We start from the raw sequence: 27270 nt of genomic DNA, 5'->3' as shown, positions 1-27270 counted from the left end.
TTGTGAGCTGGCTAGATTTTTTTGTGCGCGGAAAAGCTCTGGGTAGTGCGCAATTGCGCACACACGCAGCTTAGAGTAGGGGTGTCAAACTCATTTGAACTCGGGGGCCAAACAATAGAACAAACATTCTGTCGGTGGCTGGACTAGTATAATTAAAGAGAAAGAAAAAGAGATAACGAAATAAGAGAGAGAGGGAAAAGGGGAGAGGGCGGGACAAAGAAAGAAAAAAGAGGGAGAGGGAGAAAGCGTGAGAAACAAAAGATAAAAAGTCGTGATAGAGGGGGAAAGAAAGGGAGAGGAAGGAAGAAATCCAAAGAGAAATAGAAAGACAGAAGGAGAGAAAAGAGAAAAGAAAGCGCAAAGGGTAGGAAGAGAGAAAAGGAAAAAAAATAAGTTAGAACAAATGAAATTAAAAAGACACAGAGAGAGAAAGAGACAAAGAGCAACAAAGGAAGAGAAAAAGAGAGACACAGAGTGGGAGAAAAGGGGTGGAAAAGAGAGAGAGAGAGAGAGAAATACAAGTACAGTTTCTTTGTCCGAGGCACCTGGCTTTGGCAACATCAAGTTGACCTATTTCAACCTGCAGCTCGTTTTTCTCTTGCGCTTCTCTGAGTGTTGTCTCGCGGGCCGGATTCAATCCCTTAGCGGGCCTGATTTGGCCCGCGGGTCGCCTGTTTGTCACCTGTGGCTGTTTGCAGCCCTGGAGTTTTTTGTTATAAGCGTTAACAAATAAAGTTGGCGACTTCTGCTGCAGACTTTTATTGTGACACCCGGAAGTTGTAGTTTATTCCGGAAGCGCGCGTCCCTCAAACCTTCGTCTTGACGAAAGACGCTTTTCCCCACTCCCCCCCCCCCAAAAAGTCGACATTCCTCCCTTCGGAACCGCTGCAGGCTTCGACTCTCCTGCAAATCGGCCACGTTTGCAGCATCTCTGCAAAGAAGCCTCCATTTTCTACTTCCCGCTTTATTTGATTCCACTTTTCTCGCCGGCAAAATGTTTGCGAGTCGCATCTTGCTGCCCGTCTTGCTTTGGTTCCTTGACGGTTCGGGTTGCAACCCGAACCCGCTTTCAGACATCGTCGTGGACAGAAAATTCATCCCCTCGAGTTGCACCCGCCGAGCCCAAGATGGAGATCAGGTTCGCTATCACTACAACGCCACTTTCCTCGACGGCAAAACTTTCGATTCCAGGTAAGAAGATTCAGACTTGCATTACTCACTTTGCACTGCAGGTGGCGCCCTTGCTGCGGTGCAGGGACTTGACACGTATGATGTTTTTTGGGTTGTAGTTACCAGCGAGGGGCGTCCAAGGTGGGCCTCCTCGGGGAGGGTCGCCTGATCGCCGGTATCGAGAAAGGATTGCTGGGCATGTGCGTCAACGAGAGACGAACCGTCACCGTCCCGCCGCATCTTGCCTACGGAAGCACGGGAGCAGGTAGAAAAGGTTGAATGACTTTAAGAGATGTGCGCATCAAGTGAAGCGGCGACTCGGTGACGTCACCAATGCACAATCAGGGTTGGGTAGGGTTACTTGAACTGGATTACTTTCAATGACTTTTGGATGACTCCGATAGCAAATATGCTCATAAAAGACTAAAGAAAGTAAAAATGATGACTCACAACACATGGTAAGCTTTCTCTCCTGGCTTTGATCTCCGGCAAAACGAACATAAAATGCGACAGGAACAAAATGAAATTAATAATGCCGTCCCATGTGTTCCGTTACTCCCCAAGCCTGCACAAAATGGAGTCATTTTTCTCCTATTTAGTTTCTTTTGTGTTTTATTAGCTTATTTGGTATTGGAGTAATCCAAAAGTCATTGAAAGTAATCCAGTTAAAGTAACCCTACCCAACCCTGAACATAAACGGCAGCGCACGTAGAATCCACTCGCATGAGGATTCATTATTTACAACAGGTGTCAAAGAGGCGGCCCGTGGGCCGGATCAGGCCCGCTGAGGGATTGAATCCGGCCCGCGGGACAACACTCAGAGAAGCGCAAGAGAAAAACGAGCTGCAGGTTGAAATAGGTCCACTTGATGTTGCCAAAGCTCGGTGCCTCTCGAAAAGACGCTGTAGTTTTATTTCTCTCTTGCTCACTCGCTCTCTCTCACGCTCTCTATCTCACATTCTCTCTCTCCCTCCCTCCGTTTTCGTCACGTCACGCTCTCTCTCTCCCTCCCTCCCTCCATTTTTCTCTCACGCTCTCTCTCTCTCCCCATCCCTCGGTTTTCCTCTCACGCTCTGTGTCTCTCTCTCTCCTTCCTTCCATTTTCCTCTCTCTCTCTCTCTCTCTCTCTCTCTCTCCCTCTGTTTTCCTCGCATGCTCTCGCTCGCTCTCCCTCTGTTTTCCTCTCACTCTCTCCCTCCCTCTGTCTTCCTCTCATACTCTTTCTCTTGCTCTCCCTCCCTCTCTTTTCCTCTCATACTCTCTCTCTTTCTCTCCTTCCCCCGTTTTACTCTCTCTCTCTCTCTCTCTCTCTCCCTCTCCCTCCCTCTGTTTTCCTCTCACTCTCTGTGTCACTCCCTTTTTTCCCTCTCCTTGTTTTCCTGTCACGCTCTGTGTCTCTTTTCTCTTTCTTTATTCCTCTTTGTCTCTCTCTCTCTGTGTCTTTTGACCTTTTGCTTTCCCCCTTGCTTTCCCCTTCTCTCTTTCCCCCCTTCTCTATTGATCTTTTTCTCTTTTTTCTTTTCTCTCCTTCTATTTTTCATTGGATTTGTTTCTTTCTATCTCTTTCTTTCCCCCTCTCTCACTATTTCTCTTTTTATCTCTTGTTTCCTCACATTCTCTCTTTTCTCTTTTTCTCTTTCTCCTTCTCTCTCTCTCCCTCCATTTTCCTCTAATGCTCTCTCTCTCTTTCTCCCTCTGTTTTCCTCTCACGCTCTCTCTCTCCCTCCCTCTGTTTTCCTCTCACGCTCTCTCTCTCCCTCCCTCTGTTTTCCTCTCACGCTCTGTGTCTTTTCTCCTTCTTTTACTCTTTGTCTCTCTGTTTCTTTTGACCTTCTTTTGCTTTCTCCTTTGCTTCCCCCTTCTCTCTTTCTCCCCTTCTCTATTTATCTTCTGACTTTTTTTCTTTCTTTCTTTCCCCCTCTCTCTCTCTATTTCTCTCTTTCTCTCTCTCTTTTTTTCTCTCTCATCCTCTCTTTTTCTCTCCCTCTTTCTCTCTTTTTCTTTCTCTTTTTCTCTAATCTAGTCCGGCCCCCGAGAGAATGTTTGTTCTATGGTGCGGCCCCCGAGTTCAAACGAGTCGGACACCCCTGCTTTTAAACAATTGGCCGATTTGATTGTCCCCTCTTGTGATTGGTCAAAATGCATTTTTCCCATGAATTCTATGCTGTGGACTTGATTTGATTTTGTTTCTGATCATTAAATATTTGAATTATGTTTCCAAAGTTTTTCCCGGATGTGTTTTAAGATTGGCTTTAAAAAAATAACATTTTTTTTGTGTTTTGTCGATTATTTGTTGCTGCACTCAAAAGTCAATACGTATTGTAGATTGACATTTTGTATTCCAGTTGACTAGCGTTCGAATGGTAAATGAGTTCAAAGTTCACCGGAAGGTGAAAAAACAAATGCTTGGTAATGAAGTAGAATCATGGATTTTTTTTTTTTTTTAAATTAAAAATAATTTGTTCGTTTTGTGCACAGTACCATATTATTATTTTTAATAAACTGATCAAAGGGATCCCCAAAAGTCCTTCTTTTTTTTTTTCTTTTTTTTTTTTTTTTTTTTTTTATAAATCTTTTTTTTTTTTTTTTTTTTTATAAATCTTTTTTTTTTTTTTTTTTTTTTTAATCTTCTTTTTTTTTTTTTTCCTACATCCACTTGGCTCTGGGTGGGCCTAGTGCAGGGGTGTCAAACTCGTTTGAAGTCGGGGGGCACACCATAGAACAAACATCCTGTCGGGGGCCGGACCAGTAGATTCAAGAGAGAGAAAAAGAGAGAGAAAGAAATAAGAGAAAGAGGGAGGGAAAAAGAGAGGGCGGGACAAAGAAAGAAAAAGAGAGAGAGAGCGTGAGAAATAAGATAAAAAGTCGTGAGAGAGGGGGAAAAGAAAGGGAGAGGAAGAAAGGAATCCAAAGAGAAATAGAAAGAAAGAAGAGAAAAGAAAGCGCGAAAGGTAGGAAGAGAGAAAGAGAAAAGGAAAAAAGGAAGTTAGAGCAAAAGAAGATAAAAAGACAGAGAGAAAAAGTGACAAAGAGCAACAAAGGAAGAGAAAAAGAGAGACAGAGAGAGAGAGAAAGAGAGAGGTGGCCAGGGGCCAGATCAGGCCGGCTTAGGGGTTGAATCCAGCCCGCGAGACAACGCTCAGAGAAGCGCAAGAGAAAAAGGAGCTGCAGGTTGAAATATGTCAACTTGATGTTGCCAAAGCCAGGTGCCTCCAACAAAGACACTGTACTTGTATTTATTTCTCTCTCTCTCTGTCTCTCTCTCTCTCTCTCTCTCTCTCTCTCTCTCTGTGTCTCTCTCTGTTGTTCTCTGTCTCTCTCTGTCTCTTTGTCTCTCTCTGTCTTACTCTGTTTCACTCTCTCACCCCTTTTCTCCCACTCTGTCTCTTTTACTCTCCATGTCTCTTTTTCTCTTCCTTTGTTGCTCTTTGTCTCTTTCTCTCTGTTTCTTTTCAACTTCTTTTGCTCATACTTCCCTTTTTCCTTTTTCTCTCTTTTCTCTTTCTCTCTTCCTACCCTTTGCGCTTTCTTTTCTCTCCTGTCTTTCTATTTCTCTTTGGATTTCTTTCTTCCGCTCCCTCTCTTTTCCCCCTCTCTCATGACTTTTTATCTTTTGTTTCTCACGCTCTCTCCCTCTCTCTCTTTTTCTTTCTTTGTCCTGCCCTCTCTCCTTTTCCCTCCCTCTTTCTCTTATTTCTTTATTTTTTTTCTTTCACTTGAATCTACTCGTCCAGCCCCCAGACAGAATGTTTGTTCTATCGCACAGGTGGCCTGGGGCCAGTTCAGGACCACTAATGGTTTAAATCTGGCCCGCAAGGCAACAGTGAGAGAAGCGCAAGAGGAAAATGAGCTGTAGTTTGAAATATTTCCACCGGATGTCATCAAAGCCAGTTAACACTTGCAAAACACTTGTGGTCGTATTTCTCCATTTCTCTCGGACTCGCTTCTTTTTTATTTATTTCTCCCTCTTTTTCTTTCTCCTGTTCACTCTTTCTTTCTCTCTTTTTCTCTTTTCTCTATTTCTCTCTCACTCTCTAACTTTCTTTTTCTCTGTCGTGCTCTCTTTCCATTTTCTCTCTCTAATTTACACTTTAATTCTCTTTCTTTCTATCTTTCCTTTTTTGACCTCTCTCTCTCTCTCCCTCAGCTCACTTTGTCTCTTTTTCTTTCTGTGGTTTCTTTCTCTTTTTTCACTTTCTTTTTCTCTCTCTATTCATTTCCCCCTTCTTCTCCATTCATATCTCTATTCTGCTCTCTTTTTCTCTCACTGTTACTCCGTCTCCCTTGTTCTCCTTGTCTGTTTATCGCTCTCTCTTTACATCCCTACCTTTCTCTCTCTCTTTTTCTCCCTCTTTCTTTCTCCTAAACTTACTAGTCCGGCCCCCGTGAGATTTTTTATAGCATTTGTGGCCCCAGGCTAAAACCAGTTTGACACCCCTGTTCTATCGCGTGGCCCCCAGCTAGGGAAAAAGACTTCTGTTCTATGGTGTGGCCCCCGAGTTAAAACGAGTTTGACACCCCTGATTTCGGTGTAGGGCACAATGCCGCACAAACTAATGTCAGCTGCTGTTACGGAGAAGGGAAAAAGACACCCCTGTTCTATGGTGTGGCCCCCGATTTCAAATGAGTTGGACACCCCTGATTTAGGTGTAGGGCACAACCCTTCATCAAACAATGCTACACAAACTAATGTCAGCTGCTGTTACGGAGAAGGGAAAAAGGACACCTCTGTTCTATGGTGTGGCCCCCAAGTTAAAACCAGTTTGAAACCCCTGATTTAGGTGTAGGGCACAACCCCTCATTAAAAAATGCCACACAAACTAATGTCAGCTGCTGTTATGGAGAAGGGGAAAAAGACACTCCTGTTCTATGGTGTGGCCCCCGACTTCAAATGAGTTTGACAACCCTGATTTAGGTGTAGGGCACAACCCTTCATTAAAAAATGCCACACAAACTAATGTCAGCTGCTGTTACGGAGAAGGGAAAAAGGACACCCCTGTTCTATGGTGTGGCCCCCGATTTCAAATGAGTTTGACACCCCTGCTTTACGTGTAGGGCACAACCCCTCAAACAATGCCACACAAACTAATGTCAGCTGCTGTTACGGAGAAGGGAAAAAGACGCCCCTGTTCTATGGTGTGGCCCCTGATTTCAAATGAGTTTGACACCCCTGATTTCGGTGTAGGGCACAATGCCACACAAACTAATGTCAGCTGCTGTTACTGAGAAGGGAAAAAGACACCCTTGTTCTATTGTGTGGCCCCCGATTTCAATTGAGTTTGACACCCCTGATTTAGGTGTAGGGCACAACCCTTTATTAAACAATGCCACACAAACTAATGTCTGCTGCTGTTACGGAGAAGGGGAAAAAGACACATCTGTTCTATGGTGTGGCCCCCGAGTTCAAATGAGCTTGACACCCCTGATTTAGGTGTAGGGCACAATGCCACACAAACTAATGTCAGCTGCCGTTACGGAGAAGGGAGGTCCACACCATAAAACCGAATCCTCTGGAATCCAGGTGACGTGATCCCCCCGGACACCACCCTGGTTTTCGAGATCCTCCTTCAGGATCTGTGGAACAAAGCCGACCTGGTGGTCACAAAAAGCCTGCGCACCCCCGAGACCTGCGCGCGTTCGGTGATGCGCGGCGACTTCGTGCGCTACCACTACAACGGCTCGCTCCTGGACGGCGCGGCGTTCGATTCCAGGTAAGGTTTTCCCCCCCCTCTCTCCCCGTGGGGTTTTTTCGTCTTCCGCGTTTGACTTTGTCGGCTCGTACGAGCGCCACGCAGTTTTGCCAGGAATCGAACGCGTGACGCTTTGGTGGGCGAGGGCTGGATGGTCAAGGGAATGGACGAAGGCCTGCTGGGGATGTGCGTGGGCGAGATCCGACACGTGGTGGTCCCGCCCTTCAAAGGCTACGCCGAGAAAGGATCAGGTACCGTACGCCGGGTCTCCGTGTTCCCTCTAAACTGCGTGTCTGCTACCCGGAGCTTTTCCGAGTACAAGAAAATCTAGTATTACTGTAGTTTTAGTATTTTATTCTTTTCACAATAAAAGAAAAATCGTTTTTAAGCACCAGGAATGATATTCACTTTTGTAGTATTTTTTTCAGAATTACTGTAGTTTTAGTATTTTATTCTTTTCACAATAAAAGCAAAATCGTTTTCAAGCAGCACCAGGATTGATATTCACTTTTGTAGTATTTTCGCAGTATTACTGTAGTTTTAGTATTTTATTCTTTTCACAATAAAAGCAAAATCGTTTTCAAGCACCAGGATGGATAGTCACTTTTGTAGTATTTTTTCAGAATTACTGTAGTTTTAGTATTTTTTATTCTTTTCACAATAAAAGCAAAATCGTTTTTAAGCACCAGGATTGATAGTCACTTTTGTAGTATTTTCGCAGTATTACTGTAGTTTTAGTATTTTTTTTCTTTTCACAATAAAAGCAAAATCCTTTTTAAGCACCAAGATTGATATTTACTTTTGTAGTATTTTTGCAGTATTACTGTAGTTTTAGTATTTTATTCTTTTCACAATAAAAGAAAAATCGTTTTTAAGCACCAGGAATGATATTCACTTTTGTAGTATTTTTTTCAGAATTACTGTAGTTTTAGTATTTTATTCTTTTCACAATAAAAGCAAAATCGTTTTCAAGCAGCACCAGGATTGATATTCACTTTTGTAGTATTTTCGCAGTATTACTGTAGTTTTAGTATTTTATTCTTTTCACAATAAAAGCAAAATCGTTTTCAAGCACCAGGATGGATAGTCACTTTTGTAGTATTTTTTCAGAATTACTGTAGTTTTAGTATTTTTTATTCTTTTCACAATAAAAGCAAAATCGTTTTTAAGCACCAGGATTGATAGTCACTTTTGTAGTATTTTCGCAGTATTACTGTAGTTTTAGTATTTTTTTTCTTTTCACAATAAAAGCAAAATCCTTTTTAAGCACCAAGATTGATATTTACTTTTGTAGTATTTTTGCAGTATTACTGTAGTTTTAGTATTTTATTCTTTTCACAATAAAAGAAAAATCGTTTTTAAGCACCAGGAATGATATTCACTTTTGTAGTATTTTTTCAGAATTACTGTAGTTTTAGTATTTTTTTTCTTTTCACAATAAAAGCAGAATCGTTTTCAAGCACCAGGATTGATAGTCACTTTTGTAGTATTTTCGCAGTATTACTGTAGTTTTAGTATTTTATTCTTTTCACAATAAAAGCAGAATCGTTTTCAAGCACCAGGAATGATATTCACTTTTGTAGTATTTTCGCAGTATTACTGTAGTTTTAGTATTTTATTCTTTTCACAATAAAAGCAAAATCGTTTTCAAGCACCAGGATGGATAGTCACTTTTGTAGTATTTTTTCAGAATTACTGTAGTTTTAGTATTTTTTATTCTTTTCACAATAAAAGCAAAATCGTTTTTAAGCACCAGGATTGATAGTCACTTTTGTAGTATTTTCGCAGTATTACTGTAGTTTTAGTATTTTTTTTCTTTTCACAATAAAAGCAAAATCCTTTTTAAGCACCAAGATTGATATTTACTTTTGTAGTATTTTTGCAGTATTACTGTAGTTTTAGTATTTTATTCTTTTCACAATAAAAGAAAAATCGTTTTTAAGCACCAGGAATGATATTCACTTTTGTAGTATTTTTTCAGAATTACTGTAGTTTTAGTATTTTTTTTCTTTTCACAATAAAAGCAGAATCGTTTTCAAGCACCAGGATTGATAGTCACTTTTGTAGTATTTTCGCAGTATTACTGTAGTTTTAGTATTTTATTCTTTTCACAATAAAAGCAGAATCGTTTTCAAGCACCAGGAATGATATTCACTTTTGTAGTATTTTCGCAGTATTACTGTAGTTTTAGTATTTTATTCTTTTCACAATAAAAGCAAAATCGTTTTTAAGCACCAGGAATGATATTCACTTTTGTAGTATTTTTTCAGAATTACTGTAGTTTTAGTATTTTTTTTCTTTTCACAATAAAAGCAAAATCGTTTTTATGCACCAGGATTGATATTCACTTTTGTAGTATTTTCGCAGTATTACTGTAGTTTTAGTATTTTTTTTCTTTTCACAATAAAAGCAAAATCCTTTTTAAGCACCAAGATTGATATTTACTTTTGTAGTATTTTTGCAGTATTACTGTAGTTTTAGTATTTTATTCTTTTCACAATAAAAGAAAAATCGTTTTTAAGCACCAGGAATGATATTCACTTTTGTAGTATTTTTTCAGAATTACTGTAGTTTTAGTATTTTTTATTCTTTTCACAATAAAAGCAAAATCGTTTTTAAGCACCAGGATTGATAGTCACTTTTGTAGTATTTTCGCAGTATTACTGTAGTTTTAGTATTTTTTTTCTTTTCACAATAAAAGCAAAATCCTTTTTAAGCACCAAGATTGATATTTACTTTTGTAGTATTTTTGCAGTATTACTGTAGTTTTAGTATTTTATTCTTTTCACAATAAAAGAAAAATCGTTTTTAAGCACCAGGAATGATATTCACTTTTGTAGTATTTTTTCAGAATTACTGTAGTTTTAGTATTTTTTTTCTTTTCACAATAAAAGCAGAATCGTTTTCAAGCACCAGGATTGATAGTCACTTTTGTAGTATTTTCGCAGTATTACTGTAGTTTTAGTATTTTATTCTTTTCACAATAAAAGCAGAATCGTTTTCAAGCACCAGGAATGATATTCACTTTTGTAGTATTTTCGCAGTATTACTGTAGTTTTAGTATTTTATTCTTTTCACAATAAAAGCAAAATCGTTTTTAAGCACCAGGAATGATATTCACTTTTGTAGTATTTTTTCAGAATTACTGTAGTTTTAGTATTTTTTTTCTTTTCACAATAAAAGCAAAATCGTTTTTATGCACCAGGATTGATATTCACTTTTGTAGTATTTTCGCAGTATTACTGTAGTTTTAGTATTTTTTTTCTTTTCACAATAAAAGCAAAATCCTTTTTAAGCACCAAGATTGATATTTACTTTTGTAGTATTTTTGCAGTATTACTGTAGTTTTAGTATTTTATTCTTTTCACAATAAAAGAAAAATCGTTTTTAAGCACCAGGAATGATATTCACTTTTGTAGTATTTTTTCAGAATTACTGTAGTTTTAGTATTTTTTATTCTTTTCACAATAAAAGCAAAATCGTTTTTAAGCACCAAGATTGATATTTACTTTTGTAGTATTTTCGCAGTATTACTGTAGTTTTAGTATTTTTTTTCTTTTCACAATAAAAGCAAAATCCTTTTTAAGCACCAAGATTGATATTTACTTTTGTAGTATTTTTGCAGTATTACTGTAGTTTTAGTATTTTATTCTTTTCACAATAAAAGAAAAATCGTTTTTAAGCACCAGGAATGATATTCACTTTTGTAGTATTTTTTCAGAATTACTGTAGTTTTAGTATTTTTTTTCTTTTCACAATAAAAGCAGAATCGTTTTCAAGCACCAGGATTGATAGTCACTTTTGTAGTATTTTCGCAGTATTACTGTAGTTTTAGTATTTTATTCTTTTCACAATAAAAGCAGAATCGTTTTCAAGCACCAGGAATGATATTCACTTTTGTAGTATTTTCGCAGTATTACTGTAGTTTTAGTATTTTATTCTTTTCACAATAAAAGCAAAATCGTTTTTAAGCACCAGGAATGATATTCACTTTTGTAGTATTTTTTCAGAATTACTGTAGTTTTAGTATTTTTTTTCTTTTCACAATAAAAGCAAAATCGTTTTTATGCACCAGGATTGATATTCACTTTTGTAGTATTTTTTTCAGAATTACTGTAGTTTTAGTATTTTATTCTTTTCACAATAAAAGCAGAATCGTTTTCAAGCACCAGGATTGATATTCACTTTTGTAGTATTTTTGCAGGATTACTGTAGTTTTAGTATTGTTTTTTTCTTTTCACAATAAAAGCAAAATCGTTTTTAAGCACCAGGAATGATATTCACTTTTGTAGTATTTTCGCAGTATTACTGTAGTTTTAGTATTTTATTCTTTTCACAATAAAAGCAGAATCGTTTTCAAGCACCAGGATTGATATTCACTTTTGTAGTATTTTTTCAGAATTACTGTAGTTTTAGTATTTTATTCTTTTCACAATAAAAGCAAAATCGTTTTCAAGCACCAGGAATGATAGTCACTTTTGTAGTATTTTCGCAGTATTACTGTAGTTTTAGTATTTTTTTTCTTTTCACAATAAAAGCAAAATCGTTTTTATGCACCAGGATTGATATTCACTTTTGTAGTATTTTTTCAGAATTACTGTAGTTTTAGTATTTTATTCTTTTCACAATAAAAGCAAAATCGTTTTCAAGCACCAGGAATGATAGTCACTTTTGTAGTATTTTCGCAGTATTACTGTAGTTTTAGTATTTTATTCTTTTCACAATAAAAGCAAAATCATTTTCAAGCACCAGGAATGATAGTCACTTTTGTAGTATTTTTTCAGAATTACTGTAGTTTTAGTATTTTATTCTTTTCACAATAAAAGCAAAATCGTTTTCAAGCACCAGGAATGATAGTCACTTTTGTAGTATTTTTGCAGTATTACTGTAGTTTTAGTATTTTTTTTCTTTTCACAATAAAAGCAAAATCGTTTTCAAGCACCAGGAATGATATTCACTTTTGTAGTATTTTTTCAGAATTACTGTAGTTTTAGTATTTTATTCTTTTCACAATAAAAGCAAAATCGTTTTCAAGCACCAGGAATGATAGTCACTTTTGTAGTATTTTCGCAGTATTACTGTAGTTTTAGTATTTTATTCTTTTCACAATAAAAGCAAAATCGTTTTTAAGCACCAGGAATGATATTCACTTTTGTAGTATTTTTTCAGAATTACTGTAGTTTTAGTATTTTATTCTTTTCACAATAAAAGCAAAATCGTTTTCAAGCACCAGGAATGATAGTCACTTTTGTAGTATTTTTGCAGTATTACTGTAGTTTTAGTATTTTTTTTCTTTTCACAATAAAAGCAAAATCGTTTTCAAGCACCAGGAATGATATTCACTTTTGTAGTATTTTTTCAGAATTACTGTAGTTTTAGTATTTTATTCTTTTCACAATAAAAGCAAAATCGTTTTCAAGCACCAGGAGTGATATTCACTTTTGTAGTATTTTTTCAGAATTACTGTAGTTTTAGTATTTTATTCTTTTCACAATAAAAGCAAAATCGTTTTCAAGCACCAGGAATGATAGTCACTTTTGTAGTATTTTCGCAGTATTACTGTAGTTTTAGTATTTTTTTTCTTTTCACAATAAAAGCAGAATCGTTTTCAAGCACCAGGAATGATATTCACTTTTGTAGTATTTTTGCAGTATTACTGTAGTTTTAGTATTTTTTTCACAATAAAAGCAAAATCATCACTATTTTGGTTGTATTTCTGTAATATTTTTTGTCATATTACCATAGTAGTGATTATTTTTTTGTAGTATTTTTGCAGTATTACTGTAGTTTTAGTATTTTTCTTCTTTTCACAATAAAAGCAAAATCGTTTTCAAGCACCAGGATTGATAGTCACTTTTGTAGTATTTTCGCAGTATTACTGTAGTTTTAGTATTTTATTCTTTTCACAATAAAAGCAAAATCGTTTTTAAGCACCAGGAATGATATTCACTTTTGTAGTATTTTTTCAGAATTACTGTAGTTTTAGTATTTTTTTTCTTTTCACAATAAAAGCAAAATCGTTTTCAAGCACCAGGGCTGATAGTCACTTTTGTAGTATTTTTGCAGTATTACTGTAGTTTTAGTATTTTTTTTCTTTTCACAATAAAAGCAAAATCGTTTTCAAGCACCAGGGCTGATAGTCACTTTTGTAGTATTTTTGCAGTATTACTGTAGTTTTAGTATTTTTTTTCTTTTCACAATAAAAGCAAAATCGTTTTTATGCACCAGGATTGATATTCACTTTTGGAGTATTTTTTTCAGAATTACTGTAGTTTTAGTATTTTATTCTTTTCACAATAAAAGCAAAATCGTTTTTATGCACCAGGATTGATATTCACTTTTGTAGTATTTTTTTCAGAATTACTGTAGTTTTAGTATTTTATTCTTTTCACAATAAAAGCAGAATCGTTTTCAAGCACCAGGATTGATAGTCACTTTTGTAGTATTTTCGCAGTATTACTGTAGTTTTAGTATTTTTATTCTTTTCACAATAAAAGCAAAATCGTTTTTAAGCACCAGGAATGATATTCACTTTTGTAGTATTTTTGCAGTATTACTGTAGTTTTAGTATTTTATTTTCATAAAAATCAGGGCTCCAAATTGCTTATTAAAAAGCAAATTAAGTTAAAGTTACAGTGCATGAAGGTCAAAATACACGGGTTCCCCCGACGTTGTGTCCTAAATGCGGTATTTTGAAGTCGAGTCGAAGTAGAACGAAGTGGAGTAAAGTCAGTAGAGTTTTTCGAGAAACGGCTTCTTCGGCTCGGCTCACTAAAAGTAACCGGCTCTTTCGGGTTCTAAACGGCTCTTCGGGTTGTTTTAGCTTCTTTAATCCCAACATGACCAAATATGATGTAAAATTGTGCACAAAATGACTTAAAGGAAGGGGGGGGGGGCAAATAGAACAAAAAAAAGAAAAAAAATACCAAAATGAAAAAGTAGTGAAAGACTGAGAAAAAAACGAAACAAAAGGAGGTAAAATTCAGAAAAAAAAGCCAGAAGAAGAGAAAGAAGCAAATAAAGGGAAAAAGGTAATGGAGAACAAAAAAAACAAGAAAAAAGTAACAGCTTGGAAAAAATAGAAACAATGAGATTTTTTTTAAAAGGGAATTTTGAAAAAAGGAGAAAAAACCATGGAAAAAAGAAAACAAGTTTGTGTTCCATTCAAATAATCGCTCTGTTTATCTTTTTTCCCCTCTCTTACTATTTCTTTTTATCTCTTGTTTTTTTCCTGCTTTCTCTCCCTCTCTCTTTCACTCTGTCTCTCTTTTTCTCTTTCTTTGTCCTTCTTGGTCTTTTTCTGTCTTTTTACCTTCTTTTGCTCTCCCTTCCTTTTTTCCTTTTCTCTCTTTCTCTCTCTCTTCTATTCTCTTTCTCTCTTTCATTCCTTCTCCTTTCTCTCCTTCTCTCTTTCGCTCTATTTCTCTTTTTTCCCCCCTCTCACTAATTCTCTTTTTATCTCTTATTTTTCATGCTTTCTCTCCCTCTCTTTCACTCTCTTTTTCTCTTGCTTTGTTCCTATTGGTCTTTTTCTGTCGTTTTTACCTTTTGCTCTCTTCCTTCTTTCCTTCTCTTTCTTCCAGTCTCCTTCTCTTTCTTTCCTTCTCTCTTTTGCTCTATTTCTCTTCTTTCTCCTCTCACTATTTCTCTTTTTATCTCTTGTTTTTCATGCTTTCTCTCGCTCTCTCTCTTTTTCTCTCTCTTTCTTTCTCTTTCACTCTCTCTTTTTTCTCTTGGTTCCCTTTGGTCGTTTTCTGTCTTTTTTACCTTCTTTTGCTCTCTTCCTTTTTTCCTGGAAGAGAGCTCTTCCATTCTCCTTCTCTCTTTCTTTCCTTCTCCTTTCTCTCCTTCTCTCTTTTGCTGTATTTCTCTTTTTTTTCCTCTCTCACTATTTCTCTTTTTATCTGTTTTTCATGCTTTCGTTCTCTCTCTCCCTCTCTTTCTTTCTCTCTCTCTTTTTCTTTGTTCCTTTTGGTCTATTTCTGTCTTTTTACCTTCTTTTGCTCTCTTCCTTTTTTCTTTGGCTCTCTTCTATTTTCCTTCTCTCTTTCCTTCCTTCTCCTTTCTCTCCTCTCTTTCGCTCTTTCTCTTTTTATCTCTTGCTTTTCATGCTTTCTCTCCCTTTTTTTACTCTTTCTTTGTCCTACCTTCTCTACTTCTCTCCCCCTCTCTCATTTCTTTCTCTTTTCTTCTTTCTCTCTAATCTAACCTTCCATCCTTCGAGACAATGTGAGTTCCAACGTGTGGCCCCCGAGTTCAAAATGAGTTCGACACCCCTGAGCTTAAAGGCCCCCAGTGTCGCACACTGGGCCTTTAAGCTGAAATCTTTCTGAGAGAGGTCCTCTTCTCCAGGAGAGGAGGTTCCTCCCCACGCCACTCTGGTCTTCGACGTCCTGCTGGTGGACCTCCACAATCCCAAGGACAACGTGACGGTGGAGAACCGGAAGGTGCCCGAGTCGTGCAGTCGCCAAACGGTCGCCGGCGATTATATCCGGTATCACTACAACGGAAGCTTCCTCAACGGCGACATCTTCGACACCAGGTAGGCTTGCTTTAACTCTTTGGAGTCGCTAGGGGGCAGCATTGGCTTGGAAAACGGGGCCTTATTTTCTCGATATTCTTTGAAACTCTCACAAAGTAATAGCGTATATTACATCCTGGTTTGAAGTACTTTATTTAATATTGCGTGGTATTATTGTGGTGTAGTGTTTTCTATTATAATTTATTGTTGTTTTAGTATTTTTTTCTTTTCACAATAAAAGCAAAATCGTTTTTAAGCACCCACCAGGATTGATATTCACTTTTGCAGTATTACTGTAGTTTTAGTATTTTTTTTCACAATAAAAGCAAAATCATCACTATTTTTGTTGTATTTCTGTAATATTTTTTTGTCATATTACCATAGTAGTGATTATTATTTTTTTGTAGTATTTTTGCAGTATTACTGTAGTTTTAGTATTTTTCTTTTTTTCACAATAAAAGCCAAATCATTTTTAAGCACCAGGTTTGATATTCATTTTTGTAGTATCTTTGCAGTATTACTGTAGTTTTAGTATTTTTTCTTTTCACAATAAAAGCAAAATCATTTTTAAGCACCAGGTTTGATATTCATTTTTGTAGTATCTTTGCAGTATTACTGTGGTTTTAGTATTTTATTCTTTTCACAATAAAAGCAAAATCATTTTTAAGCACCCACCAGGATTGATATTCACTTTTGCAGTATTTTTGCAGTATTACTATAGTTTTAGTATTTTATTCTTTTCACAATAAAAGCCAACTCATTTTTAAGCACCAGGTTTGATATTCATTTTTGTAGTATTTTTGCAGTATTACTGTAGTTTTAGTATTTTTTTCACAATAAAAGCAAAATCATCACTATTTTGGTTGTATTTCTGTAATATTTTTTTGTCATATTACCATAGTAGTGATTATTATTTTTTTGTAGTATTTTTGCAGTATTACTGTAGTTTTAGTATTTTTTTCTTTTCACAATAAAAGCAAAATCCTTTTTAAGCACCAAGATTGATATTTACTTTTGTAGTATTTTTGCAGTATTACTGTAGTTTTAGTATTTTTTTCTTTTCACAATAAAAGAAAAATCGTTTTTAAGCACCAGGATTGATATTCATTTCATACAGTATTTTTGCAGTATTACTGTAGTTTTAGTATTTGTCTTTTTTTCACAATAAAAGCAAAATTATTTTAAGCACCAGGATTTTTAGTATTTTTTGTCGTAGACACACACATGGATAACGGGGACAAAGTTTTTCTTGAAGTAGTACTTTATATACTTTTATCGATACTCTCGTTCCATTTTGAGCATTTTATTTTGGCGGGCCGAATGAAAAAGCCCACTTTCCGGAGTGTGTACTTGACCAAAAGTGTTGTTTTTTTGGGGGGCAGTTACCAGAGGAACAGTACGTACAACACGTATATCGGGATGGGCTACGTGATCCCCGGAATGGATCAGGCCTTGCTGGGGGTCTGCATGGGCGAGCGGAGGCGCGTCATCATCCCGCCTCACTTGGCCTACGGGAAAGACGGAGCAGGTACTTGACACACTTCATCAGACGTTTAGGTTTTTTTGTATATAAGGAAAAGAGGTCTAAAATGTCAATCATTATGTTCGGGTTCAGCCAGGCTTCTTGCAGGCTTTACTTTATTATGTTTTATTTTTTTAGGACTATTTTTTTTTTAATCCGTGACGAGTGCTTCTCTAAAGATGATCCACCCGTCGTTGTTCTTAGTTTCTTTTTCCTTGAGGAGGACTTGCCCCTGCGATGAATTCTGGCCTGCTTTTGCCCCACGTGCACCAAAGAGTAGCGCAAAAGGGGGACACACTCCATCAGACATTTAGGTTTTTTTGGATATAAGGAAAAAAGGTCTAAAATGTCAATCATTATGTTCGGGCTCAGCCAGGCTTCTTGCAGGCTTTACTTTATTATGTTTTATTTTTTTAGGACTATTTTTTTTTTAATCCGTGACGAGTGCTTCTCTAAAGATGATCCACCCGTCGTTGTTCTTAGTTTCTTTTTCCTTGAGGAGGACTTGCCCCTGCGATGAATTCTGGCCTGCTTTTGCCCCACGTGCACCAAAGAGTAGCGCAAAAGGGGGACACACTCCATCAGACATTTAGGTTTTTTTGGATATAAGGAAAAAAGGTCTAAAATGTCAATCATTATGTTCGGGCTCAGCCAGGCTTCTTGCAGGCTTTACTTTATTATGTTTTATTTTTTTAGGACTATTTTTTTTTTAATCCGTGACGAGTGCTTCTCTAAAGATGATCCACCCGTCGTTGTTCTTAGTTTCTTTTTCCTTGAGGAGGACTTGCCCCTGCGATGAATTCTGGCCTGCTTTTGCCCCACGTGCACCAAAGAGTTGCGCAAAAGGGGGACACACTCCATCAGACATTTAGGTTTTTTGGATATAAGGAAAAAAGGTCTAAAATGTCAATCATTATGTTCGGGTTCAGCCAGGCTTCTTGCATGCTTACTTAATTAGATTTTATTTTTGAGGACCTTTATTTTTTTTATCCGTGACGAGTGCTTCTCTAAAGATGATCCACCCGTCATTGTTCTTAGTTTCTTTTTCTTTGCGGAGGATGCGATGAATTCTGGCCTGCTTTTGCCCCACGTGCACCAAACAGTTGCGTACAAATCCTCCACTGAGTAAAAGAAACAAAGAATAATGACTGGTGGAAAACTAAAGGGAAAAAAGTCAGCGAGAGAGAAACCCTCCTCCTCACAAATAAAACGTGAAAATTCATGTTTGCTTCAGGCTGAGAGAAAAGAAAGAAAAGAGATAGAAGGAGAAAATGTGAGAAACAAAAGAGATAAAAAGATAACTAGTGAGAGAGGGGGAGGTGAAGAGAAAGAGAGGAGGGGTAAGCAAGAGAAAGAGAAGAGAGGGAGAAAAGGAAGAAGGACGAGAGAGCAAAATAAGGTAAAAAGACACAGAGAGAAAAAGAGACAGAGAGAGAGAAAATGGAGGGAGAAATAGAGTGAAAGAAAGAGAGAATGTCAGGATCAAGAGATAAAAAAAAACAATTAGTGAGAAAGGGGGAGGTAAAGAGAAAGAAAGAAATCCACAGAGAATTAGAAAGCGAGAAGGAGAGATGGGGAAAGAGAGAAAAGGAAAAAGGAAGATAGAGCAAAAGAAGGTAAAAAGAGAGAGAAAGAGAAAAAAAGGAACAAAAGAAAGAGAAAAAGAGAGACAGAGGATAATATTGTATTACTTAAAAAAATATGTATATACTATACTAAGGGATTTTTGTTGAAGAAAATGGTGATCGGCTTAGAGATGCCTGCTGCAAACATTTTCAACAGAGCAAGTCACCGGTCTTTGGCAGCCTCCCTCCGCGGTGGCAGTGAAATGCTACATATGCTGCGACAAACGTCCTGTTAGGAATTAAATACATTCAAATGAGGCGTTTACCAAAATTGTTCAAATGACCGTATTTTCCGCACTATAAGGCGCACCTTCAATGAATGATATATTTTAAAACTTTTTCCATACATAAGGCGCACCGCATTATAAGGCGCTATAAGTGCATGCTGGTTTAAGATCAGGTCATTGTGCAATTTTGTAATTGTAATCCTGTGCAGTCCTTCGAGACATTTTTGTGATTAAGGGCTATATAAACAAATGCGACTTGACTTGTTACAGTAGTTACGTTATGCAACCGCTAGATGGTGCCGCGCTAAAGGGAATGTCAACAAAACAGTCTGATAGGTCAGTCAAACTTTATTAATAGATAACAAACAAGCTTTCCACAACTCCATTCACTCCCAAAATGAAAAAAACAGCCGTTTTATTAGTTTCTCTGAGGTAAAGCATTTTCGTGACCCATCTTTAACATCTTTGAACAACAGCAAGGCATAACATTTTACTTTTCCTCCATTTAGTCAACACGCAAAAAAACGTCCGATACATTTATGGTAAATCAAACGTTAGTGCAATCGCAATATAGTGACACTCGTAATGTGCAAAAACAACAAGTGCTAAACGATAACAGTAAAGCAAAAACATAATAACTGTAAAATGTAAAACGTTGTAGTGGGTTTTACATAATTCACCCATGGAACCATTGTTCAATTAGCGAGTTCCTAGGGGGACTCTTAATTCTGCCGGCTCGAGCCACTCTCGTGTTAGATTCATTCATGTTAAACTCCCTCGCTGCTGCTCTATTCCCGTGTTCTACTGCGTGACTGATCGCCTTGAGTTTAAACTCAAAGCATGTCTCTTAATAGGGTCTTTATACAAACGCACAAATAAAAGAGAATCGTTGTTTAATATTTCCCAGTATGCACGGCGCTCTTCTTCTATGCGAAAAATGGAGTCGGTGGCTGCTTCTCTTAGTTGCGAGACCTTGGAATTCAATATTGATCTATATATAAGCCGCACCGGATTATAAGGCGCATAGTCAGCTTTTATTTAAAAAAACAGATTTTATGTGCGCCTTATAGTGCGGAAAATACGGTAGTTATCTGACTCCATTAACCCAACAATGCATGCTCTTTTCTTTTCGGGAAAATGAACAATAATAGCCGACATTTTCACACACATTTATTTTCTTAAAGTATTTAAGTGAATTCCATCGAATTAGCCGAATCATTGTTGCTCGAGGCTTCCTCGAGCCTCCTTTTCGATTGTCCCTCGCGATTCTCGATCTTCTATCTCTTGAAGTTCTTCTGCCCGCGTCTTTTCACAAGCTGGCGTGTCGGCCACCCCCATGGGCGGGCCAGGAACTCCCCACTGAAAACTACAGAGCTTTTTAGAACAACTTCTCCAAACAATGTCTCCCTTCTAGTCAAATAAATAAAATATAAAATCCTTCAGTCCTCACCTTGGCTTTCCGGATGAGACTTTTGTTAGTCCCTTTGCCCGTCTCCGCTAAATCTCGCTTCCGTTCTTGCAGGCGACGTGATCCCGCCGTACGCCGTCTTGGTTTTCGACATCCACGTGATCGATTTCCACAATCCCAAAGATGAGGTGGACGTGAAGGTCCTGCACCGCCCCGAGACCTGCAACCAAACCTCGGAGGTGGACGACCTGGTCCACTATCACTACAATTGCACCCTGGTGGACGGCACTCGCCTCTTCTCATCGTGAGTCACTATCGGTCTTACAGTTACCGTATTTTCCGCACTATAGGGCGCACCGGGTTATAGGGCGCACCCCCAAAAAATAGTTTTTGGTCCTATATCTTCCATAGATAAGGCGCACCGGATTATAAGGCCCTACAATGGGAAAGTGGACAAAACAGTCAGATGGTTCAGTCCAACTTATTACCCCCTTAACATTCCCAAAGAAGCAAATACGTGTCTCAGACACTTACGGAAACAGTGTCCATACGATGTCACTCAAATGCATCGTTCCAAATATCATTCGGAAGGTTAAAGTCTTGGGATTCAAGAAATGCCAACCATTCCTTAGTTTCTATTTTCTTTTTCGCTCGCAACTTTACTGTGCATATGACAATAAACACTTGGAATTGAGTTGAATTTAAAAAAAGACCCATCACAGAAACATCGAGATCACTCTGAAACAAGATACTGGGAAAATATATAGCCGGAGTAGCTCACTGAAGTTCTCACATTCAATAATGATACGCAATCATGGTCTTCTACAACCGTGAGTGAAGTAAATCCAGGAGAGTAAATTATTTGCAAATACAGACTAATAAAACATGTTTCTTTATGGTGTACTTTAGCAAGCTTGCTAAGCTTGCTACGCCATTGCTAAACTCGGCCAATTGCAGGCTTTGTTTTGGCCCTCTAGCCAATCCGAGGCTCCGAATAACTTCAGCCAATAGCGATCGATTCAACGGATGATTGATACATCTTTTTCGGCCAATTGCAGGGTTTGTTTTGGCACTCTAGCCTATCCGAGGCTCCAAATAACTTTAGCCAATAGTGATCGATTAAAATGATGATTGACACATTGGTTAGCCAATGAAACGCCGGTATATAAATCCCAGCATACACCGCGGACTACTTCGGGGGAAAAGTTAGTTGGAAGACTTTGCGATTTAATATTGATCCATATATAAGGCGCAGTGTATTATAAGGCGCATGGTCAGCTTTTGAAAAAAAAAAAAAAGACTTTTAGGTGCGCCTTATAGTGCGGAAAATACGGTACTAGTCATTTTGTTAGGATCCTCAAAAAGTAGTAGTATATAACTAGACAATTCCCGCGGCAATTGTTAGAGTTGTGATGGATCTGGAAGATGATGGTAGAGAACCGGTAGCGTTGGGTTGTTAGCATAAAGTTATTAATTCGGAGAGATGTATTCGTCATTTTTAACTTTAATTTTTCTCAAAATGTCTTTTGGGCGGCACATTAACAGAGTGGTTAACGCATCCGGGGTACAGTTTTGAGGTTATTGGTTCAAATGCCAGCCTTCTGTTTCCCAATGCCCAGTTTGCATGTTCTCCCCATGCCCTCCAGTTTTCTCCCATATTCCAAAAACATGCATGGCGGGTCAATTGGGGATTTCGAATTGTCACTACGAATAAGCGACAGGCCGGCTATATGGCCCAGGAAGGGCTCCAGTACCCAATATTCCCTCTAGGCTGCGTGTGTGCGCAATTGCGCCCTACCCAGAGATTCTCAGCGCACAAGAAAATCCAGCCAGCTCACAAAAATCAGGGCTCGAAATTGCTAATCAAGAAGCCAGTTAAGTCAAAGTTACAGTGCATGAAGGTCAAAATACACAGGTTCCCCCGACGCTGTGTTCTAAATGCGGTATTTGGAAGTCAAGGTCGAAGTAGAACAAAGTTGAGTAAAGTTAGTAAAGTTTTTTGGAAACTGGCTTTTTCGGCTCGGCTCTTTCGGTTGTTTTTGCTTCTTTCATCCCAACACGACCTAATATGATGTAAAATTATGCACAAAATGACTTGAAGGAAGGGGGGAATAGAACAAAAAAGAAAAAGTAGTGAAAAGCTGAGGAAAAAAAACAACAGAGATAAAAAAAAGGACAATTTCAGAAAAAAAAGAGAAGAAAGGAAAAAAAAGTTAATAGAGAACAAAAAGAAAAAAGTAACAGCTGGGAAAAATAAACAGATTTTTTTTAAAGGAATTTAAAAAAAAAGAAGAAATTTTTTTTGTGTTGCATTCAAATCATTTCCAATTATATGAAATGAAATGATCTGCATTTCTATAGCGCTTTTCAAGTCAATGACTTCCCAAAGCACTTTACAGTGTGCTTCACATTTCCTAAAAGCGGCCTTGTAACCTTCTTATTGGGGGTATTAGTGTTAAAGTCAATCATTATTAAGAATATTTCGTGGCCATATTTACCCAAATAAAGTACATACAATGTATTTTATTACCCGTGATAGTAGGAGCAAGTACTCACACGAGGAAAAAGAGACCGCCCCCAGGAGGGCGTGGTTTATCTCACGTCAGTGAAAACATTAAATACATAAACACGACTTCAAAATAAGAGAATACAAGATTGATAAACGTACAAGAGATGCGATTAGACTGATTATTGAAACGTTACTTCATGTGTGTGTGTGTATGAGAAACATTGTTTTTATATTTAGTAATATAAAACAAGCAGTGGTTAGCGCTTGTGCGGCACAGCTCATGTCGTGGGAACCTCCTGCGTGGGTTCAAATCCAGCTCCAGACTTCCTGTGCGGAGTTTGTATGTTCTCCCCGTGCTTGCGTGGGTTTCCTCCCACGTTCCAAAGACATGCATTTCAGGTGAATTGGCCGGTCCAAATTGTCCCTAGGTGTGAATGAGCGAATGAGTTGTCTGTCCCTGTGTGCCCTGCAATTGGCTGGCAACCAGTTCAGGGTGTCCCCTGCCCACTGCCCGGAGATGGCTGGGATGGGCTCCAGCCCCCCCGCGACCCTAATGAGGATAAGCGGTACAGCTGATGAGATGAGAAAACAAGCTAATTACCTTGAGACAGAAATTCAAGAGATTTACATTGAAAACCTGACAATTAGGGGTTCAATGTCTTACCCAAGGACACTTCGACAAGTAACACGGACAAGCCGGGATTTGAACTAAGATCCCTTGATCCCAAGACGAGCGCTCTACCTCCCCTCCCCTCCGCCCCATATGAAGTGAATCTTGTTGCCAACATTGTACTTCCACTAAAAAATGTGATTAAATACAGTCGTGTATCGTGCAACTGACTAAAAATGTTAGTAGTATGCGACAAAAGATACCAGGAAAAAAAAGAAATGGAAATCTTGTGAAAAAATTGTAAAAACAAATGACGTTTGTAGTCAAATCATTTTGCATTGTCGGAAACTCAGCAAAATGTAAGGTGATGTCGAGTTTTGGACATGTTTGATAATGACTTAGTTGCCACACTTGGGATCGCCGTCGCTCACTGTTGTTTCAAGCGTCGCTCACCCACTTTGTGTGAAGGCTCAGACCCCCGGAAAATCACATTGACCGTTTCCTTTCCGACAGTCACGATTACCAGCACCTGCAAGACGCCGTCCTGGGCTCGGACAAAGTGATCGACGGCCTGGACCGGGCCTTGAGGGGCATGTGCCCGGGCGAGAGGAGGCTGGTCACCGTCCCGCCTCACCTGGGCCACGGGGAAAAAGGAGGTGAGCGCCGAAACCCCCGTCTCCTTCGGAAACCGGGCGGAAATAAGTCATCCTCTCCTCTGTCGGGTTTTCAGCCACGGGCGTGCCGGGCAGCGCCGTTCTGGTCTTCGAGCTGGAGATGGTGGACCTGCAGAAAGGGGTCCCGCCCGGCTACCTGTTCGTGTGGCTGCAGGACACGCCCCAAGATTTGTTCCAGGTCATGGACGGCGACAAGGATGAGGCCGTGCCGCAGGAAGAGGTTTGCCAAAAATGACCTCGAAATCACACTCGGAGTATAATTGGATAAATTCAACACTAAAAACATACATGTCATCTTGAAAGGCAAATGGACCCTATAGTACAGGCGTGTTCAATTCATTAAAACTCGGGGGCCACAAGAGAAAAGAGAATGGGTGGGACAAAGAGAGAGAGAATGTTAGAAACGAGAGATGAAAAGATAAATTGTAAGAGAGGGGGAAAGAAATAGATAGAAAAAGAAATAGAAAGAGAAAAGGTATGATAGAACAAACATTCTGTCAGGGGGCTGGACTAGTAGATTAGAGAGAAAAAAAAGAGATAAAGAAATAAGAGAAAGAGGGAGGGAAAAGAAAGAGAGAGAGGGAGAGAAACAAAAAAGATAAAAAGTCGTGAGAGAGGGGGAAAAGAAAGGGAGAGGAAGAAAGAAATCCAAAGAGAAATAGAAAGACAGAAGGAGAGAAAAGATGGCACGATGGGTAGGAAGAGAGAAAGAGAGTTGTAGAGAGAGACGAGGTAGAGATGTAAAGAGAGAAACGGAGACATAAATGTAGAGAGAGAGAGGGGGACAGAGATGTAGAGAGAGCCAGAGACAGCGATAGATGTAGATAGAGACAGAGAAACAGAGACATAGAAAGACAGAGAGGGACAGCGATAAATGTAGAGAGAGAGAGAAACGGAGACATAGAAAGACAGAGAGGGACAGAGATGTAGAGAGAGAGAGAGAGAGAGAAACAGAAAGACAGATGTTGCGAGAGAGAGATAAATAAAGTACAGTGTCTTTGTTCGAGGCAGCTGGCTTTGGCCACATCAAGTTGACATGTTTCAACCTGCAGCTTGTTTTTCTCTTGCGCTTCTCTGCGTGTTGTCTCACGGGCCGGATTCAATCCCTTAGCGGGCCTGATCTGGCCCGCGGGCCGCCTCTTTGACACCTGTGATATAGTAGGACTGTGCACTTGTCTGTTAGATGACTTTGCATCGCCTTTTTTGGGGAATCCCGATTGAACTGCACATTTACACTGTGAATGTAATTCATTTCAGTTGAAATCGAGGCCTTATCTCCTATACGTCCCTCTCTCGTTTTATGATGTGCATTTATCTTGAAGGAATGAATGAAAACTTTATTCGAACATTAAAATAAAAACAGAACAAAAACAAGAACTTAATAACAAAATAATGTGTCAAATATGTTTGAAAAGGGGTAGAAAGAAGCAGATGCTTATATTCCCTATCCCTTCATCTTCCCCACTAAATACACCAATGATAATAACAATAGTAATAATATTAAAAATAACAGTTATGACATAACAATAGCAACAATAACACAAAGTTTACTAGACACACTATTCCCAATCTCTGGTATCACTCATACGCCATTTTCTTCATCTCTGTATTCCGCCAGGAATGTTTTTTTGTATTTAAATTTGAACAAGTGAATATTTGGACATCGTTTGATCTCGTCTTGTAAATTGTTCCAAAGTTTGACTCCGCACACGGAGACACACATACTCTTCCTGGTGGTTCTCACCTTTGGGATTTTGAATTTACTGCAAACGATGCACATTGCTCTGCGTGTTGTTAAGAGTTAATTGTTAAAACTGTATCGTTTACCAAATTATTCGAATTATTTATGACTCCATTATCTAAACACAACCTTCGTGTGTGCTCATTTCTTGATGGAAAAATGAACAAGAGACCGGCATTTCCACACGGGGGCAGATTTAATTTCTAATAATTTAGCTAAGTGAACTTCATCAAATATATGGCCGATTTAGTGTCACCCGAGTCTGTCAAGCCCCCTCTCGGCCCACGGTTTTCCACAAAATGGTGTGCCGGCTCCACCCATGGGCGTGCCAGGGAAGCCTCCCACGTTGGCTCCATCATCTTGGAGAAGAGCGTCGCGATGTCTGTCCTTGTGCGTCTGGCCTTCTCCGTCAGCACACAGGAATTCTCATAATTATCAGCAATACGTCTGATGTATTCCACACAGCCTAACCTTCTAATGTACAGTAATCCCTCGGTTATCGCGGTTAATGGGGAGCAAAACCACCCGCGAAAAGTGAAAATCTGCGAAGTAGCGACGCTCCTTCAAAAATGCTTACATTTTTTTTTATTTTTTTTTTTATTATTTTTTAGACCTGCAAAGCTCTGAACCACGAAGTAGCAACGCACCTTCAAAAATGCTTAAAAAACTGTTTTTTTAAAAAATTATTTTATTTTATTATTACTATTATTACTATTTTTTAGACGTGCGAAGCTCTAAACCCGCGAACGTGGAACCGTAAAGTAGCAAGGTCCCACTGTACCTTGAAGAAAAACAGTCAGTGAATATCGTGCATTCAACTCAATAAATGTAACTTGTATTCAATCGTATAAAATCCTTTATAGTCAAAATCCTTCAGTGTCTATATGTGAGTAATTTCGATTCATTTCAACACTCGACCTTATTCTCCGCAGTTCTCCGACTTTATCAAGCTCCAGATCGCGGAGGGTAAAGGACGCCTGAAGCCCGGTGCGGACGCCGACCAAGTCATCGCCGACATGTTCGCCAACCAGGACCGCGACAAGGACGGTCGCATCACGGCCGAGGAACTCAAACTCAAAGTGGACGAGGACCTCGAACGAGCGCAGCACGACGAACTGTGATTGGCCGCCGGGCCTTTTGTTCTCTCAGGGACAAACGTCAACACTAAGGTCACGCCATCAACCTTTTAGGACTGGTTAGGGTTAATAGTTACCAGTTAGATATTTACTAAAATAACTGAAAACGTAATAGCCAGTGTTCTGATTTGCCCGCGTCCTAAACGCATCATTTTTGCCGGGGACGCAACTTTTTTAACACCAAATTGTCGTTATTACCCGATTCCTTTTTTTTTTTTTTTTTAAACAAAGATTTACCGCGCTCCAAACTTTTCGTCAGGCAGATCCGCCATTGCTGTTTTGGTCTCTCGGCAAACGAGATCTCGTTGCTTCGAGAGGATGTCATTGTTTTGACGGTTATCAGGTGAAAGAGAGGTATGCCTCCGGAAAAACAGTTAGTACTAGTTGCAAATCAACAAAAAAAATTGGTGATTTCTTCTGTGTCGGTAATAGGTCGA

The 27270-nt window shown here is 38.6% G+C and overlaps 2 protein-coding genes across 2 annotated transcripts in view; both read left to right on the top strand.

Annotated features, from left to right (window-relative positions):
* The window catches only part of LOC148347806 (MAGUK p55 subfamily member 3-like), a 432473-nt gene that overhangs the window by 50400 nt on the left and 354803 nt on the right, over window positions 1–27270 (top strand). The window lies entirely within an intron of this gene.
* Window positions 866–27270, top strand: LOC148347807 (peptidyl-prolyl cis-trans isomerase FKBP10-like). Its single transcript, XM_088323428.1, has 10 exons — window positions 866–1191; window positions 1290–1435; window positions 6692–6881; window positions 6966–7111; window positions 15213–15402; window positions 16764–16909; window positions 20278–20467; window positions 23796–23938; window positions 24013–24176; window positions 26630–27270. Exons 1-10 carry the CDS (start codon window positions 995–997, stop codon window positions 26816–26818), a joined length of 1701 nt encoding a protein of 566 aa, XP_088179554.1. The 5' UTR covers window positions 866–994; the 3' UTR covers window positions 26819–27270.

Source organism: Urocampus carinirostris, chromosome 19, assembly GCF_059441175.1.
Source record: "Urocampus carinirostris isolate Australia breed hairy pipefish chromosome 19, RoL_Ucar_1.0, whole genome shotgun sequence".
NCBI classification, from domain to species: domain Eukaryota; kingdom Metazoa; phylum Chordata; class Actinopteri; order Syngnathiformes; family Syngnathidae; genus Urocampus; species Urocampus carinirostris.
The sequence above is the reverse complement of the archived record's forward strand: the minus strand, read 5'-3'. Positions and strand labels throughout refer to the sequence as shown.